At 42.0% G+C, this 19,203-nt stretch overlaps 1 protein-coding gene across 3 annotated transcripts in view; it reads left to right on the top strand.

The window, feature by feature from the left end:
- The window catches only part of atp6v1h (ATPase H+ transporting V1 subunit H), a 131,552-nt gene that overhangs the window by 93,671 nt on the left and 18,678 nt on the right, over positions 1-19,203 (top strand). For 2 of the 3 annotated variants that reach the window (XM_072570530.1, XM_072570529.1), the window contains 2 exons: positions 12,284-12,409; positions 15,671-15,772. In XM_072570530.1, coding sequence (XP_072426631.1) covers positions 12,284-12,409; positions 15,671-15,772 — 228 coding nt within the window. The remainder of the gene's footprint in view (positions 1-12,283; positions 12,410-15,670; positions 15,773-19,203) is intronic. The other variant, XM_072570531.1, reaches the window with a different exon arrangement.

Here is a 19,203-nt window from a genome sequence, read left to right as displayed (position 1 = left end):
ATAGTGCCATGATTCCTTTTCATAAAACACTTTTTTCAGACCTTTTGGTCTTCACCAGTCATTTCATCTATTACTGAAGTGTAACCTCTCTTGAATATATATCCTATTTCCATCTTCCCCTCTGGTTATCTTTGACTTGATTTATTGTAGTCAAATGTACCTAAGTACAGTTTTTGCAAGCAGTACAGGCAGGTCATAGCAAGCAAGAACATACAGATCACAGGGCTCTGAGAGCTAGGCATACAAGGTTATGGCTGCACAGGAGGTCTGCAAAGCAAGATCAACATTATTTGAAGTTTGAGAGATCCAATCAGCTGTTTAGTAACAGCAAGGAAGAAGCTATTCTTGAACCTGGTGGGTGAGTGGGTGTGTTTCTGTATCTTTGCCTGATGAGGTTAGAAGAGAGCATTACTGGGGTGAGGGGGGTCTTTTTGCAGTTGCCAGTCATTTCACAGCTATGGAAAGTGTAGATGGAGTCCATGGTTGGGAGGTTGGCTTCTGTAATGGTCTGGGCCATGTACACAACTTTATGTAATTTCTTCCAGTCCAGGGCAGAACAGTTGCTTTACCAGGTCATTTCAGTGGTGCATCTGTAAAGGTTGGTGAGGGTTCTCCTGGACGCACCGCATATCCTAAGCTGCCTGAGGCAGACGTGTGTTGCTGTGCTGCCTTGACTGTCACATCTACTTGTTGGTTATCATCTCTCCCAAGAACTTGACGCTCTCGACCCCCTTTACCTTAGCTCTGTTGATGTAGATAGGGACGTGTTCTCGTCCTTCCTGAAGTCAATGATCTGTTCTTTTGTTTCTCTGACATTGAGAGAGATTATTATCATTGCACCACGACACCAAATGCTTTATCTCCTTTCTATATTCTGACTTCTTGTTGTTTGATATCCATCCTACATGGTGTTGTGGTCGGCAAACTAGTAGATAGTGTTTGTTTGAAATTTGGCTAAACAAGTTGTGGGTCTACAGGAAGTACAGTAGGTGGCTGAGAATGCATTCTTGCAGGGTGCCTATGTTCAGGATTATCGTGGAGAAGGTGCTGTTGTCTATCTTTGCTGATCATGGTCTGTGCGTCAGGAAGCTGAGGATCCAGTTGCAGAAAGCAGAGCTGAGATCCAGGCCTCTGAGTTCTGAGATTAGTCTGGTAGGGATTATGGTATTGAGGATGGAGTTCTGATGGATGAGTAGGAGCCTAATATTGTTTACTTTTCGTAACTTAGAAATAAGTTATGAACTGTTTTGTGCTTTAGCCTGTGTGAACTGAAAAAAGGTTCTTAACTATTCAACCAAAATTCTTTCCCCCTTCGAGTTTAATAACATTGAAGTGCAATACAAAATATTGAAGTTCTGGCTCAAAGCTGCCTTATGCTATGCTAACCAGTTGGTTTATAAGCTTTAAAATATATTTTTGCATATTTTAACATTTTTTCAAAACTGTTCTAAAGGACTGTGACTGGACCCAAAACATTTAACACTGATTTCTACCCACGGATGTGTCCAGACCTGCTGAGTTTTTCCAGCAATTTGTTTTTGTTTGATTTTCAGCATTTGCAGTTTTTTTTAATACCTATTTAAGGCCTGACTGTAGTTTGAAGCTTATCTTTGAGGTGAGGTGGGATTGCAAGTAGTCTTGTTAAATCTCGAGTAGTTGCATGAGAGAGGGATTGTGATGATTAGAGAGCTATATTTTTGAAGGGTACAGAGGCTAATGATTGTGGCCTTCTGAATTAATTAGATGACATTCTTATCCTTTAATCTGACTGGATGTCAAACAAATACCTGAAGTTTTCTCATTTGAGGCAGAATTTCTCTATGAATATGAATATGAATATGAATCATACTGCCCACCAACAGTTCCCTGTTCAGTTGACTAGCACTCTTGCTATCCCATCCAAAGTGCAGAAGAGCAATGGAGTATACTTCAATGACATGCCCTTGCGATGTGAAGAGTTGGAAAATGCTAACTACACCAGAGCTACCATTCACTAATTGCTGTAAATGACAGCATATAAACAGACACCATTTTTTCAAAGCCTCAATAAATCCTCTTTTTGCGTGGGCTATAAGACACTGGAGCAGACGTAGGCCATCAGCATTCGGGATCATCTTCAATGAGATCTTGATTGATCTGGTGATCCTCAACTGTACTTCCCTGCCTTTTGCCCAGAACCCTCTGTTTTCTTATTGATTTAAAAATCAATCTCAGCCTTGAATATGTACTTAATGACTTGACTTTTACAGTCCTCTCTAGAAAGGAGTTTGACAGGTTCACTATCCTCCTGAGAGAAGAAATTCTTCCTGACTTTTGGTCTAACTGGTTGCCCTCTTATTCTGAGATTATATCCTCTGACCTGAGACTTTGGACACAGCAACAACCTCTCCATACTGTAGTTTCTGGTTGTCTAAAAATCTTGAATGTTTTTGTAATGCCTCTTCTCATTCTTCTAAACTCTAGTGGGTACATATGTAACCACCTCAATCTTTCCTCACAAGACAATCCCTCCATATCTGGGATTAGTCTTCTGAACCTTCTCTGGAATGCCTCAGATGCCCGTGCCTTTAGATAAAGGGACTGTTCAGTATTTCAGCTGTGGTATAATTAGGTTTTTCTTGGTTTCAACAAGATTTTCCCTATTGTTAAACTCCATTGCCTTTGCAATAAATGCTAGCTTAGTCAAACAGTTCCATTTGCCTTCCCTATATCTGCTGAATTTATATGCTAGCTTTTTGTGACTAATGCATGTGCACTCCCAAATCCCACTGTTGCAGCTTTCTGCAGTTTTTCTCCACTTAAATAATATCAGTCCTGTTTCTTGTCTCCTCGTCTCCATGTTATATTCTATCTGCCAAGTTGTTGCCCATTCACTTAACCTGTCCGTACCTCTGCAGACTCTGTTATCTTCTCCCACTTGCCTTCCCACCTATTTTTGTCTTCTGCCAAATTGGGAATTAGTGCATTACCTCATCCAATTTTATTTTAAGTGCTGTAAATAGTTGTGGCTGCAGCAGTGTTCCTTGTGGCACCCCACTAGTTACAGCTACTCTGAAAATATCCCTCCATATCCGACTCTGCCTTCTGTTATTTAGCTAGTCCTCTAACTATACTAATGTACTACCCCAACGCCATGAGTTCTTAAGTTGCCTAACGTGTGGTAACTTATCAAATGCCTTCTGGAATCCAACTGTATTACATCTACCACTTCCCCTTTTATTATATCTTCTTTGTTACCACCACAAAGAATTCTAAAAAAATTGTCAGCCATGATTTCCCCTTTTGTGAAGCTCTGCTTGATTAAAATATGCATTTTTTAATTGCGCTGCTATTTCATCCTTTGTAATAGACTCTAATTTTTCCAGTGAAAGATGTTAAACTGGTTATGATTGTCTCCATTTTGTTTTTTCCTTTCCCTCTGAAAGAAAGGTGTTACATTGACAGTTTTCCAATTGTCCCACACTTACCCAGAACCTAAGGATTGCTACTAATGTATCCATTATCTCTGTAGCAGCTACTTCTCATCCTAGGATGTATCCATCAAGTTCAAGGGGCTTATTGATCTTTAGCACCATTAATTTTGCTCGTGCTTCTTGAGTAGTTGTGTTTATTTCCTCCTTTTTTCCCCTTACTACTTTTAGTAATTTTGGAATGCTATTTGTCTTTTACCATGAAAACTAATGCAAAGTATTTAGTGAATACCTCTGCCGTTGCCTGGTTCCCATTTTTATTTCCCGTGCCTCGTTCTCTAAAGGGCCAATGTTCTCTTTGGTCCCTCGCTCTCTTCCTTTTATATACTTGGTTTATAAATTGCAAGCCTTCTCTATTTTGGCCACATAATGCAATAGTGGTCAGACTCCATTTTTCAACCTAAAATGCCTTACTTAACCTGCACCTTAATAGTAAGCTGTGTTACAAAGATGCATGGGATTTTAAGGCACATCTACTGTTAGATGAATAGTGTTATTTCAAGATGATGACCATCCATATGAACGATTTACTTGCATATACGACCACTCTTCTATTTGTAGGGTTTTTTGAAACTCAGGAGTTCACCTGTACTTAGCATGTAAGTCGTCTGAGCAGGAAGACTCAACTGTCCAAAGAATCATTTGAAATAAGAGTTCACAAGTTTGCTCGGCTCCCAGTGGCCTCCAGTTCCAGCATTACCAAGATATCCGAATTTTTGTTTAAAATATAGGCAGTTCTGCTATAATGCGTCTTTTGTTAGCGCGAATTGTAATGAGATTGCGACTAAGGAATGCTGATTCTACAGATGCGAACCTTTAAAGTGTGTCGGCTGTAATGCGGTTAAGTTGTTTGTATTGCACGATTTTTGTATAGTGCAGGATCGCTCAAGAATGCAACTATAGTGTTCTGGAAGAACAGCCTGTATGAGAAGTGCTAGTCGCATTTATGAAGGTATTAAAATGGTAATGGTTCCATCAGAAAAGAAAACTGCTCCATTTGAAAACAAAGGATGGGAGGTCTATGCCAACTGCAGTAAAGTTTTGAGAGATGGGTAAAACATTACTTGACTTATGTTGCATGGAAGACACTTGCCAAGGAAGTTGTAGATAATATTATGAGCACAGGTCTGTACCCTGAAGTAATGTAGACGCTTGGAACACATAATTCCAAAGTGCTTTTAAAGATGACTGCAACCAAAATGGCTGTCTATAAATTAAGTGAAATATCATCCCTATAACCCTGTATTTACTACCTAACCTGCACATCTTTGGACTGTGGGAGGACACCAGAGCATCCAAAGGAAACCTGTGCAGATACAGGGCGAACATGCCAATTCCACACAGACAGTTGCCCTGGTTCAAAAACAGAAATTGCTGTAAAAGCGCAGCAGGTCTGGCACCATCAGTGAAGAGAAATCAGAGTTAACATTTTGGGTCCCTTGGCGGAGGTTACCGGACCTGAAACATAACTCTGATTGCTCTTCACAGATGTTGCCAGACCTGCTGCGCTGTTTTAGCAATTTTTAGTTTCCAATTTACAGCATCTGCAGTTTTTATTTAGTCGTCCTGTTCCCTGGCGCTGAGAGGCATCAGTACTAACTGCTGAGCCACTGTTCTACTCCTTGGAAGAATACATAAGAACAAGCGTTAAAACATTTTGAGCTTCAAAGGTCACAGTTGAAGAACTATTCCCTGGTCATCACTGTTGCTGATCGCGATTCTCTCACTCAGTGCTGGAATCAGTCTGCAAAATCATTTACATTGGCAGTCAAGTCAAGTCTAAAAACACTGGTAGTTTCCATTACAATGGCTACAATATTCAACTAATTGCTCTTGAGCAATTCAGAGACTGATTCATACATATTTCTTAAACTTATCTTTTTGATCCTGTTTCTGATTTCTCATCCATGTTAGTATTGAGTTACTAATTCATTTCACATTTAGGTGGTAAACTTTGTTCGCATAAAAGCTTGGTTAAATGGGATGCTTTGAAAAGAAGGCCATTTATGCTTGGTACGAAAGAACATGAAAGGAAAGCATAGAATTAAAGAAACTAAAGAATGTTAAAAATAAAGCAAAAGGATTAAGATAGCTTTGCTGGGAAAAGCAGGAAGTCAGCTCTGTACAGGAACAAATTTAGGCAGCTATGAAACTTAAAAAATTAGTCATTAAGGAGGAACAAAAGCCTTTGACAGATCACTTCAAACTTTAAAGTACCTACAAGGAAAGACAATAAGGGTTTGAATAGAGTTTACTGATCAAGCAAATGAGGTGGAAAACCATGAGGAATGGGGTTAAGACATAAAACTGGCAGTAATCAGGTTTAGACAAGGACATGAAGTCATGAGTATGTGCCCATATTTTCGAGGATATCAACACTTAATGTCATTACCCGAGTCAGTACAAGGGCAGTTTCGTTATTGCTATTCTAGTAATGTGATATGTCAACAAAAGACTAACAAGTTCATCACAAGCACAGCAGGGATGTTGGGCGGACATCATGTTCATCAGCAGGAGTTTGATTGACATGTTTAATGGGCAAAAACTGTAAAAATGCTAAACATTAAGTGCCATTTTCGGAGTAGTCAGAGCGCATGAGGTTGGTGAGTGCTGGTACTGCCATCCTAAGGTTTTAGAACCTCTACTAGACTAGGGCTTGGTGTCTTGTTACTCTGTAACTGTGGTACTGGAATAAATGTTTAAATAAATGTGCTATACCTTTTGACGGACTGCTTGTAGGAATTTTATTCCAAGCAATTGAATGACTCAAGGAAAGAATCCAGGAATGTTGAGTAGACTTCATTAAGGAGTCCATCCTTATACACTGATTTGGAGATGCCGATGTTGGACTGGGGTGTACAAAGTTAAAAATCACACAACACCAGCTTATCGTCCAACAGGTGGAATTGGAAGTACACTAGCTTTCAGAGCGCCACTCCTTCATCCAACTATCACCTGATGAAGGAGCGGTGCTCTGAAAGAGTGTGCTTCCAATTAAACCTGTTGGACTATAAGCTGGTGTTGTGATTGTTAACCTTATCCACTGAAGCTCTCTGGGAGCCTTCGACAATGGAAGAGAGGTATTCACAAAGGAAGTTTGTTTAAAATAAAACATGTGACTAATCGAGGGAGGTAGATCAATAAAGAAATGGAGCCAAGTAATCCCCCAACCCCTCGCTATAGAATTGATGATTTGGTTTATCTCCTGAAACTACAAAAATTAGGAAACCTTGCCCAGAGTATGGATATATCAATTGATTTGGCAGAGCTAGGTATTGAAGGAAATTAGCAATACTATTACATTGCTTGCCATAAGCAAAGCACCATGTGCTGATGCTATATCACTTGAATTCACCAAGCATGAAAAGCCAGGTTCCTGCTGTTTCTGCACAAGCTTCTGCCTCCTGGAAAATCATAACCACTGTTGCAGCATCTTGCTGAGCATCATGGGAAATGTGTTTGCCCATGTTCCCCTCCTTGGATTCTAGATCCTGACTGAATGCGTCCTCAGAATCTGAATGTAGTTTTGGACCTAAAAGGCCTACAATTAACATGAGCTTCTCATACCAACTGTAAAAGCAGTGCCATAAAAGAAAGAGGCAACCTTCTGTTTTCTTCATCAGCTTCACCAAGGGATTCAACCATGAGTTAAGATTGTTTTCTAATATTCTTTGGGCTGATGGCTTAAGTGAGCATTTATTGTCCATCCCTTATTGCCCTTGAGAAGGTGGTATGCTTTTTGAAATGTGGCCTGTTTTGTGAAGGTGGACTCAATGTTATTAGGGAGGGAGTTTGAGTTTTGACCGGGTGGCAGTGAATAAATGATATAGATTGTAGTTAGTGGTTTAGAAAGTGCTTGTGGGAGCCTTGGTGAATTATGTAGTTTAGTTTATAGATGGTAGAAATTGTTGCTACTTAGTGGTGGGAATGCATGTTTGTGGATGTGGTGCCAATCATTGCAGGTTGCTCTACCCTGGATGGTATCAAGCTTCTTTTGAAGGAACTGCATTCATCCAGGTGGATAGGCAGTATGCCATCACTCTCCTGTCTTGTGCTCTGTGTTTGGATATGCTTTGTGGAGTCAAGAGTTATTATTTCCATGATTCCAACCCTCTGGCTTGTTCTTGTATTAAATGGTTAATCCAATTCAATTTCTGAAGTGTTGTTTGATAGAACTATTGATGACATCTTTTATCACGTTACTGATTTTTTTTTTCTATATATTAGACTGTAGCCAAAATTGACTGTATCTATCCTGTTTGTGTATGGACAGAACTGGCAGTTTTATACATTGTCATGTGGACCTTTGTACTGTTACAGCACTGGAACAGCTCGCCGAGAAGAGTGGCACATTCAGGAGTACAGGTCTTCTGGACTGTTCCTGAAATGTTGTGAAGTTTTATGAACATTACAGTACCAGTGTTTCCAGCTGTTTCTTGATCTTGTGGTGAGAATTGAATTGATTAAAGACTAGCCTCTAGAAGTGACTAAATTGATCAGTCACATAGCTCAGTGGTTAGCACTGCTGCCTCACAGCACCAGGGTCCCAGGTTCGCTTCCAGCCTCGACTGTCTGTGTGGAGTTTGTACGTTTTCCCCATGTCTGCGTGGGTTTCCTCCGGGTGCTCCGGTTTCCTCCCACAGTCCAAAGATGTGCAGGTTAGGTGGATTGGCCATGCTAAATTGCCCATAGTGTTAGGTGCAGTAGTCGGAGGGAAATGGGTCTGGAGGATCGGTGTGGAATGGTTGGGCCGAAGAGCCTGTTTCCACACAGTAGGGAATCTAATCATTTCTGGCTAAAGGCTTTTGTAAATGCATCAGCCATATCTTTTACGCTGATCTATGTTCCCCATGAATGACAATGGGGGCATTTATAGTGTCACTGCATTCAGTGAGTAACCTAATTGTCCAATACCATTCAGAGTTGGATGTGGCAGCACTTTGGTCTGATTTGGTTTTGGAATCTCACTTTTTTTCGCTGTTTTGGCTTGCATGTATTCCTGTTCTGTGGATTCATTAGATTGACGCCTAACTTTTAAGTATACTTGGTGCTGCTGCTGGCATGACCTCCTCAAGTATGTTTTTCTAGCTTATTTCTTTCTCGTGTTGATTGGTGTTGGTGTGGGTGTTCCAGGGGTGTTCTCTGAAACGTTCCGCAAGTAGGTGGCCTGTCTCTCCAATGTAGAGGAGGCCACATCGGGTGCAGTGGATGCAGTAAATGATGTGTGTGGAGGTGCAGGTGAATTTGTGACGGATATGGAAGGATCCCTCATAGTCCCACAACTCCACACAGGAAGATAGACTGTTCCACATATCCGACGAAGAGACAGGCATAGCTGGTGCCCATGCGGGTGCCCATGGCTACTCCTTTGGTTTGGAGGAAGTGGGAGGATTGGAAAGAGAAGTTGTTCAGGGTGAGGACCAGTTCAGTCAGTCGAAGGAGGGTGTCAGTGGAAGGGTACTGGTTGGTTCGGCGAGAAAGGAAGAAGCGGCGGGCTTTGAGGCCTTCATGATGGGGGATGGAGGTGTACAGGGACTGGATGTCCATGGTGAAGATAAGGCGTTGGGGACCGGGGAAGCAAAAATCATGGAGGAGGTGGTGGGCATGGGTGGTGTCCCGAACGTAGGTGGGGGGTTCTTGGACTAAGGGGGACAGGACCGTGTCGAGGTATGCAGAGATGAGTTCGGTGGGGCAGGAACAGGCTGAGACAATGGGTCGGCCGGGGCAGTCAGGTTTGTGGATTTTAGGCAGGAGGTAGAAATGGGCGGTGTGGGGTTGTGGGACTATGAGGTTGGAGGCAGTGGATAGGAGATCCCCTGAGGTGATGAGGTTATGGATGGTCTGGGAGATGATTTGGTGGTGGGAGGTGGGGTCATGGTCAAGGGGGCAGTAGGAGGAGGTGTCCGTTAGCCGGTGTCTAGCCTCAGCAATGTAAAGATCGGTGCGCCAAACTACTACCGTGCCTCCCTTGTCTGCCGGTTTGATAGTGAAGTTGGGGTTGGAGCAGAGGGAGTGGAGGACTGCACGTTGAGGGTGAGGTTGGAGTGGGTGAGAGGGGTGGACAGGTTGAGGCGGTCATTGTCGTGGCGGCAGTTGGCTATGAAGAGATTGAGGGTGGGTAAGAGGCCAGCATGGGGTGTCCAGGTGGATGGGGTGTGTTGGAGGCGGGAGAAGGGGTCGTCAGAGCGTGGGCGGGAGTCCTGATTGAAGAGGTAGGCTTGGAGGCGAAGGCGGCGGAAGAATTGTTTGATGTCTCGCCGCGTGTTGAACTCGTTAATCCAGGAGCGTAGGGGGATGAAGGTGAGGCCTCTGCTGAGGACTGATCTTTCATCCTCGAAGGGGAGGTGTGGAGGGAGGGGAGAAAAATGGCAGGGGCGGGGATCGGCGCGAGGGCGGAGATTGGTGCGGGGGTGGCAACACGTGCGGTGTGGTCGTTGTGCAGGTGAGTGATGTCACTGGAGGCGGAAGTAGATGCGGCAAAGGCAACTCGGGGCGCAAGTGGCTGCGGTGACGGCAGAAACGGTGTTGTTCCCAATCGTTGTGGACCCCACGGAGGCCGCGAATCTGTCAACGATGGTCTTCCTGGCGATCGTGCAGGTGGTTGTCTGGGCGGTGATCGCGGAGGCTGCATGGTTGGTAGGGGCGGAAGAGACGTCATGGTTCGCGGTGGCGGTTGCATTCTTCTTTGCTCCTGTCATGTGCCTTCATTTCAACTATAGATGGTGCCTCCTTCCATGCCAAAATAAAGGAATAGCTGTTCAACTTTGCATACCTGAAATCTAACCTAAAGCTGTGCCAGTTCTCATAGGTTTTTTAAAAGTGAATTGAATTGAATTTATTGTCGCATGTACTGAGGCACAGTGAAAAGTTTTGTCTTGCAAGCAATATAGGCAGATCACATTGTTAAGTAGCATAGATAAGTAAATGTAAATAGCGGCAAAAACACAGATGCAGGCAAATGTTAAGAGTTTGAGTGTCCATTCGGTATTCTAACAACAGTAGGGTAGAAACTGTTACGAAACCGGCTGGTGCGTGTGTTCAGGCTTCTGTATCTTCTCCCCAATGGTAGAGGTTGTAGAAAAACATATACGAAGGTGGGTGAATCTCTGAAAATGCTGGTGGCCTTTCCTTGACAGCAGGCGTAGTAGATGGATTCTATAGATGGGAGGTTGGCCTTTTGACTTTTCTGGGCCAGTTCACCACTCTCTGTAACCGTCTCCGATCTTGAATGATACAGTTGCTGTACCAGGTAGTGATACATCTAGACAGAATACTCTCAATGGCGTACCTACAAAAGTTGGCAAGGGTATTCTCCATCAGGCCAAATTTCCTCAGCTGCCAGAGGAAGAGGAGATGTTGGGCCTTTGTGTCCAGTGCACCCACATGAAGAGTCTAAGAAAGCTTGTTGTGGATGAACACTTCCAGGAGCTTGACACTCTCTGCACTCGTTCCACTTCTGTGCTGTTAACGTGTGGGGGGGACATAAGTAACATATTCCTGATGAAGGGCTTTTGCCTGAAAAGTCGATTTTACTGCTCCTCAGATGCTGCCTGAACTGTTGTGCTTTTCCAGCATCACTCTAATCTAGACATAAGTAACATTCTGCTGAAAGTCAATAATGAGCTCCTTTGGTTTTGCCAGCATTGAGAGCTGGGTTGTTCTCAGGGCACCATTTTTCCAGTCTTCCACCTCCTCTTTGTAGTCTGTTTCGTCGCCATCTGAGATTCGACCAACTATGGTGGTGTCATCAGCAAACTTGTAAATGGCATTAGTCTGGTATTTGGCAATGCAGTCATGGGTATACAGTGAGTACAGTAGTGGGCTGAGGTCAACAGCTCACCGATCTGCAGTCATGGGATCTGGGCGACATCTGTGAAGCAGGCAACAAAGCTGAACGGTTTATACCTTTTTGTCTTTGGCAGGGCAAGATCACCAGTTCCAGGAACGTGCTCATTCCCTAACCATGTGCTTCTAGCTATGACAATGACTATTGTGTCCTGGCCAAATTCCAAATGGATAACTACTGTATACCCAAAACTCTTCTGTACCTTTTTATACTGGCCATTACGTCATAAATTCTTGGGAATCCATTTCACCACTGCAAAGACACATGACCTAGTGATATTATCCAGATATCCAGGAAATGTTCTGGGGAGCAGAATTAAATGTCAGATGATGAATTCAATAAAATCTGGAATTTTAAGTGTAATGACCATGAAATTGTTATCAATTGCCATGAAAGTCCACCTGGCTCACTAATGGAATTTAAGGGATATCCTTGCTTGGCTTGGTCCCTGTGCGACTCCAGACATTCAGCAATGTTATTGACTCTTAACTATAATTAGGAGTAGGCAATAAATACTGGCCTAACAATGTCTGTGTAACTTGAATTTTTTATTTTTGAAAAATATTTTGAAGTTAGATTGGAATTCTGGAAAGAAACTGGTGTTGTTTGGAAGTTGACAACATCTACAGAGAGGAAAGGAAGGTTGGATATCAGTTGTAGTTTGTAAAAAGCTGTTGCTTTTTTTTAAGGAGAGGGTGAGAGAACCAGTTGATGGAAATACTTGGTAGCTGAAGGGAGAATGCTGTGCATACCAGGAAGGGAAGTTGATAGATAAAGTGGAAAAAAAAAGTCTGAGAATGTGGAAGTTATCACAGAATCGTTGAATGATATTGTATTTAAAGGGAGTTTGAAGTGTATAAGAGAGGAGGACATATTGGTAAAGTCCTGTGAGGAAGGAAAAGGAATGTCATTAGTAAGATAAATATTGATGTGTGTTAATTGTGCTTTGATTTTTTTTTCTTTCCAGTTCTTTTGATGAATACAGTTCAGAACTGAAGTCGGGGCGCTTGGAATGGAGTCCTGTCCACAAATCAGAAAAATTCTGGCGTGAAAATGCTGCAAGATTGAATGAAAAGAACTATGAACTGCTGAAGTGAGTTTTATTTCGTTCAGATAAATTGGCATAAATGGCAAGATAGTTACTAGGTATTAGAAACTTAGTTACTGCCTACCTAGCTTTCACATTTGTTTGCAGAATTTGGGTAACTCAGTGATATTTAATGGTATTTATAGTGGATTTTTGTCATTTAGTTTACTTTTTATTATTCAAATAAATCAAATTTTACTTGTCTTTGTTATTAAGGACCATAGACTAGAAATGTTTTGGTGCATTGAGTAAAGCAAATGATGATCATTTAGTCCTCTAAGAAGGTTTACAAAATGTTACACAACAGCTGCCTTCCCTTGCTGGATTACCATAACTAATGTTATTTCTCACATCAGTACCAAATTATTAATGCTAGAATTTTACCTCAATACTTTGACACTTTGTTGTATAAATCCATGATAATTACAGCATTTTAAGAATTGACAGGTAAGGGAGATGAGCCTATGGCATAGTTGGGAACACTGGACTGGCAGATCATAGCAATGACAGAAACATAGCCCAGAAATGGGCAGGACTGACCGTTTAATGTTCCAGCGTGTAGATGCTATTGGAAGAATAGAAAGGAAGTGGGTGGGGGGAGGTGGAAATAGAGGTGGGAGAGCTGTTTTTGGTTAAAGATAACACTACTTAAGATATTCCTGGGAGATCATCTGGTGAAGTGGTATGGATAGACCTGAGAAGCAAGAAAAGTGTGATCACATTGGTATTGTGTTAAAGAGATACCTGCCCTCCATTAGTCAGCAGGAAATTTTAGAAGCAAATATGTCAGATATCTAAAAATAATGTTATAGTGGTCGTGGATTTTAACTTAGTCTGGGGCTGCAGTATAGTTAAGGGCTTGGATGGGGAGGAATTTGTGTGTACAATAAAATTTTCTTATTCAGTGTGTGAATGCGCCTACTGGAGAAGAAACAGTACTTCCTGTTGGGGAATAAGGCATGTGACTGAGGTGTCAGTGGGGAGCACTTTGGGGCAACTCATCATAATTCTGTTTTAAAATAGTTATGGAAGAGGATAAAACTGATCACAAAGTTCAAGTTCTAAATTGGAGGAAGGCCATTTTTGATCATATTAGACAGGAACTTCCAAAAATTAATTGGGGGAGGCTATTCACAGATAAGGGGACTGTTGGGAAGGGATTCTATAAAGCACACTAAGGGCAAAAGTGTGACTAGGGAGAGAACAACATGCCCATCCATGTGTGAAACCACGAGATGGATGTGATACTAAACTAATATTTTCTGTTAGTATTTACTGTGGAGAAAGATATGGAAGCTAGGGACCTTGGTAAAATAAATGGTGACACCTTGAAAAGAGTTTATATTACAATAAAGGAAGTGCTGAAGGTCTTAAAATGCATTAAAGTAGATAAATCCCCAGGACCTCATCCAGTATTTAGAGTCATGGAAACAGACCCTTCGGTCCAACCCGTCCATGCCGACCAAATATCCCAACCCAATCTAGTCCCACCTGCCAGCACCTGGCCCATATCCCTCAAACCCTTCCTATTCAGATACCCATCCAGATGCCTCTTAAATGTTGCAATTGTACCGGCCTCCACCACGTCCTCTGGCAGTTCATTCCATACAAGTACTACCCTCTGCGTGAAAAAGTTGCCCCATAGGTCTCTCTTATATCTTTCCCCTCTCTCCCTAAACCTATGCCTTCTAGTTCTGGACTCCCCGACTCCAGGGAAAAGACTTTGTCTATTTATCCTATCCATAATTTTGTAAACCTTCTCCGAACCTGTGGAAAGCTAGGGAAGAGATTGCTGGACCCCTTGCAGAGATGTTTGTATCGTCAGTAACCATTGGGGAGGTGCTGGAAGATTGGAAGTTGGCTAATATGGAGCCACTATTTAAGAAATGCTGCAAGGAAAAACTGGGGAGTTATCGACTGGTGAGCTTTAAGTCAATGTTGGGAAAGTTGTTGGAGGGGATTCTGAAGGACATGAGTTTACATGCATTTAGAAAGGCAAGGACCGATGGTCAATATAGCTTTGTGTGGGAATTCATTAGTGTCTCACGAACTTGATTTGAGTTTCTTTGAAGAAGTAATGAAGAGGATTGAAGGCAGAGAGATCTGTGTGATCTAAATGGCCTTCACCAAGTTTCCATATAGAATACTGGTTAGCAAAATTAGATCACGTGCAATACAGGGAGAGCTAGACATTGGATACAGAACTGGCTCAAAGGTAGGAGACGGTGGTGGTGGTGGTTTGTTTTTCAGATTGGAGGCCTGTGACCAGCTATTGCCACAAGGATCAGTACTGGGTCCACTGCTTTTTATCAATCATATAAATGATTTGGGTGTGTATATAGGAGGTATAGTTAATAAGTTTGTAGATGACCCCAAAATTGGACAGTGAAGCAAGTTACCTCATAGTATAACAGGATCTTGATCAGGTAGGCTGAACAATGGCAGGTGGAGTTTAATTTAAATAAATTAGGTGCTGCATTTTGGAAAGACAGATCAGGCCAGGGTTCATGCAGGGAATGTTGCAGAACAGAGACACCTTGGAGTGTAGCATTCTTTCTTTGAAAGTGGAGTTGGAGGTAGACAGGATAGTGAAGGTGTTGTTTCGTATGCTTGCTTTTATTGGTCAGAGTATTGAGTTTAGGAATTGGGAGGTAATGTAGCTGTACAGGACATTGGTTAGACCACTTTTGGAATACTGTGTGCAATTCCGGTCTCCCTGCCATAGGCAGGTATGTTGTGAAACTTGAAAGAGTTCAGAAAAGATTGGCAAGGATGTTGCCAGGGCTGAAGATATTGAGCTGTAAGGAGAGGCTGAGTGGGCTGGGGCTATTTTCCCTGGAGTGTCAGAGGGGGTGACCTTTTGTAGGGGTTTGTGGAATTATGAGGGGCATGGATAGGGCAACTAACCAAGGTCTTTTACTCACGGTAGGAAAGTCCAAAGCTAGAGGGTATAGGTTTAAGGTGAGAGGGAAAAGATTTAAAAGGAATCTGAGGAGCAACTTCATGCAAAGGGTGGTGGGATTTTGGAATGAACTGCCAGAGGAAGTGGTGGTAAGATTACAACATTTAAAAGGCATCTGGATGGGTATATGAATAGGAAGAGTTTTGAAGGAGATGGGCCAAATGCTGGCAAATGGGACTAGATTCATTTTGGAAACATGGTCGGCATGGATGATTTGTACCGAAGGATCTATTTCCATGCTGTACAGCTTTGACACTAAATATATGCTGATCTCGTTAGATTGTATTTTAACTTCTCTTGCAAAGGATTCTGACTAGGCTTTTGGAAGTCTCTGATGACCCTCAGGTGTTGGCAGTTGCTGCACATGATATTGGTGAATATGTGCGTCACTACCCTCGGGGAAAACGGTAAGTTTTCACAGTAAATGTAGTCAACATAATTACATAGCATGCTTTCTGAATATTTAATGTGAAAGTGTAAAAATCGCTTATTTGGAAATTGTCATGACTACTGGTCGGAGCCCTTTAAATAGTTATGGAAATTTTGGCTTGTAGTTCCAAGATGTATCTGATGCCTTTTTTTAAAAAGAAAACCTCCTAAGAAAATAGTTTTGATGTAAATTCTGGTTATCTGGAGAGTTACTGGCCTTTTTGACTATGCAAGTGCTGAACAAATGTCTCTTTAAGGTGCAGTCTGGTAACCACCTTTACCCATATGACATGCACTTCTGGAAAGCCTTAAAGCAATTGCAGTCAAGTAAAATTGTTTTCATCATTAGGGTCTAAAATATGGCTATGAAGATAGATGTGGGAAGAATGCTGAGTTAACGTTTCGAGTCCAATGACGTCCTCTTCAGAACTACTTAGCAACTAGGAAAAAGTGTTGCTTCCACAAAAGCCAAAGTGTTTTTTGGTGGGGAAGGTATTGAAGGGGAGAATTTATTGGATTTGTGGACCATCTCACCTTTCTGATGAGTCATTGCCACTCTCTGTTAACTCTGCTTTCTCTCTCCAGATGCTATCAGACCCGTTGACTTTCTCTCGAAATTTCTGTTTTAATTTCAGGTCATCATCTATTTTAGTTTAAGATAATAAATGCATTTGCTGTGACTTTCCAAAATTCCTGAGATTCTGCAAAGATCCCAATAGATTGAAATATATTAGCAGTATTCAAGAAAGGAGGGAAGCAGAAAGCTGGAAACTCTGGTTGCCTAATGTTTGTCATAGGAAAAATGCTAAAATCCATTCATAACAAGGTAGTCGCAGACAATTGCCTAATTATATCAGATTTTTTTTCCCCAGAGTTAGTGTGGATTTGTGAAATGAAAATAAGTTATGAACTTAAATTTTTGCAGTCAATAGAGGGAAGCCATAGAAATGATGTATTTGTATAAACAATTGGGTCAATGGGCTGAATAGTGGCAGATGACGTTTAATTTGGGTAAATGTGTGGTGTTCATTTTGCTAAAACAAACCATAGTAGGACTTATACAGTTAATGGTAAGACCCTGGGGAGTGTAGGAAAAGCAAACAAAGACAAAGTTTATACAATTCAAAGTAGAACCTAGAGTAGTGTTAGAATAGAGACCCAGGGGTTCAGGTACATAATTGTTTGAAGTTTGCATCACATAAGGCATTTAACATGCTTGCCTTCATTGCTCAAACCTTTGAATATAGGAACTGAGATGTTATGCTGAAGATGTACAGGACACTGAGGCCTGTTCTGGGGTACTGCGTCCAGTTCTAGTTGTCCTGTTTATAGGAAAGATATTATAAAGCCAGAGAGGGCTCGAGATTTATTAGGATGTTGTCTGGCATAGAAGAGTTGAGTTACAACAACTGGGACTTTCATTGGAGTGTAGGAGGTTGAGAGGTGACCTTAGAGGTTTGTAAAATAATGAGGGTATTGATTAGGTTAATGGCAGGTGTCTTCCTTTAGGGTGGGGGATTTCTAGACAAAGGGGGCACATTAAGGTGAATGGAGAGAGATTTTTTTAAATGTGGTAATTTTGTGCTTTGTACGTGGAATGAACCTCCAGAGGAAGTGGTGATTATGGGTACAGCTACAATGTTTTAAAAAGCTTAAATAATTACATAAATAGGAGGTTTGGTGGGATATGGGCCAAGTGCAGGCAGGTAGGACTAGTTTAGTTTGGAATTATGGTTGGCATGGACTGGCTGTACTGAAGGGTCTGTTTCTGTGCTGTATCCCTCTGACTCAAAAAGTACTTGACGCGATGGCGTGATAAAATACACAAAGTAAGCATGTATGGAGCAGTGTTATCTTGAGGCATATTGGCCTGGGTAAAGGAGCGGTTAGCTAACAGAGATTAGAATAAACATAAATGGGTTATTTTGGGTTGGCAAGCTTTTTAAAGTAGTGGACTGCCACAGAATCATTATTCTTGAGTATTTACAATCTAGATCACTGACTTAGATGAAGGCACCAAATGTATGTTAATTAATGTTGTGGTTCTGTTCGCCGAGCTGGGAATTTGTGTTGCAGACGTTTCGTCCCCTGTCTAGGTGAGATCCTCAGTGTTTGGGAGCCTTTTCCCCAGGGCAGAAATGGCTGTCACAAGGGGTGATAATTTTAAGGTGATTGGAGGAAGATACAGGGGAGATGTCAGAGATAGGCTCTTCACACAGTGGTGGTTGCGTGGAATGCACTGCCAGCAGTGGTAGTAGAGTCAGAGACATTCGGGCCATTTAAGCAACTGCTAGACAAGCACATGGATGGCAGTAAATTGAGGGGTGTGTAATTTATGTTGATCTTCGATTAAGATAAATGTTCGGCACAACATCTTGGCCCAAAGGGCCTGTAATATGTAGTATAACCTTTTCTGCTTAATGTACCAGGACATCCAGATCCCTCTGTACCACCAATTTCTGCAATCTCTTTCCATTCAAATCGTATTCTGCTTTTCTACTCTGTGGATAACCTCACATTTTCCCATATTATATTCCACTGACCAATTTTTTTGCCCACTTATTTAACATTTCTGTCCCATAACAGATTCTTTTTATCATCTTGGCAAGTTACTTTGCTACCTGTGTCTCATCAGCAAAGTTAATTAACATTAACCACTATAAATGCCGGAGGAAACATCACAGAAGCACTTCACAGGAGTGAGCCTGAAGTGTGGAGAGATAAGCTAGAGGAGCATAAGCTTATCTCTCCACACTTCAGGCTCACCGCCTTTATTCCTGATGAAGGGCTTTTGCCCGAAACGTCGATTTCACTGCTTGTTGGATGCTGCCTGAACTGCTGTGCTCTTCCAGCACCACTAATCCAGTATAAAAGTCTCTGGCTGTTTACTGTATGCCTGTCATTACCTTGTACACCTCTATCAAGTCACCTCTCTCCCTTCTGTCTAGTGTGAAAAGCCCTAGCTCACACAACCTCTCTTATGACATGCCCTCCAATCCAGGCATCATCCTGGTAAATCTCCTCTGCACCCTCTCGAAAGCATCTACATTCTTCCTATAATGAGGTGACCGGAACTGGACACAATATTCCAAGTGTGGTCTAACCAGGGTTTTATAGAGCTGCAGCAAAGTGTCGCAGTTCTTAAACTCATTTATCTCCTATGTTAATGAAAGCCAAAACACCATTCGCCTTAACAACCCTATCAACTTGGGTGGCAATTTTGAGGGATCTTTGTACGTGGACCCCAAGATCCTGCTGTTCCTCCACACTGCCAAGAATCCTGTGTTTAGCCCTGTATTCAGCATTCAAATTTGATCTTCCAAAATAAATCCCTTCCAGGTTGAATTCCATCTGCCACTTCTCAGCCCAGCTCTGCATCCTGTCAATGTCTTGTTTCAGCCTACAACAG

This window comes from Chiloscyllium punctatum, chromosome 5, assembly GCF_047496795.1.
Source record: "Chiloscyllium punctatum isolate Juve2018m chromosome 5, sChiPun1.3, whole genome shotgun sequence".
In the NCBI taxonomy this organism is placed as follows: Eukaryota; Metazoa; Chordata; class Chondrichthyes; order Orectolobiformes; family Hemiscylliidae; genus Chiloscyllium; species Chiloscyllium punctatum.
The sequence above is the reverse complement of the archived record's forward strand: the minus strand, read 5'-3'. Positions and strand labels throughout refer to the sequence as shown.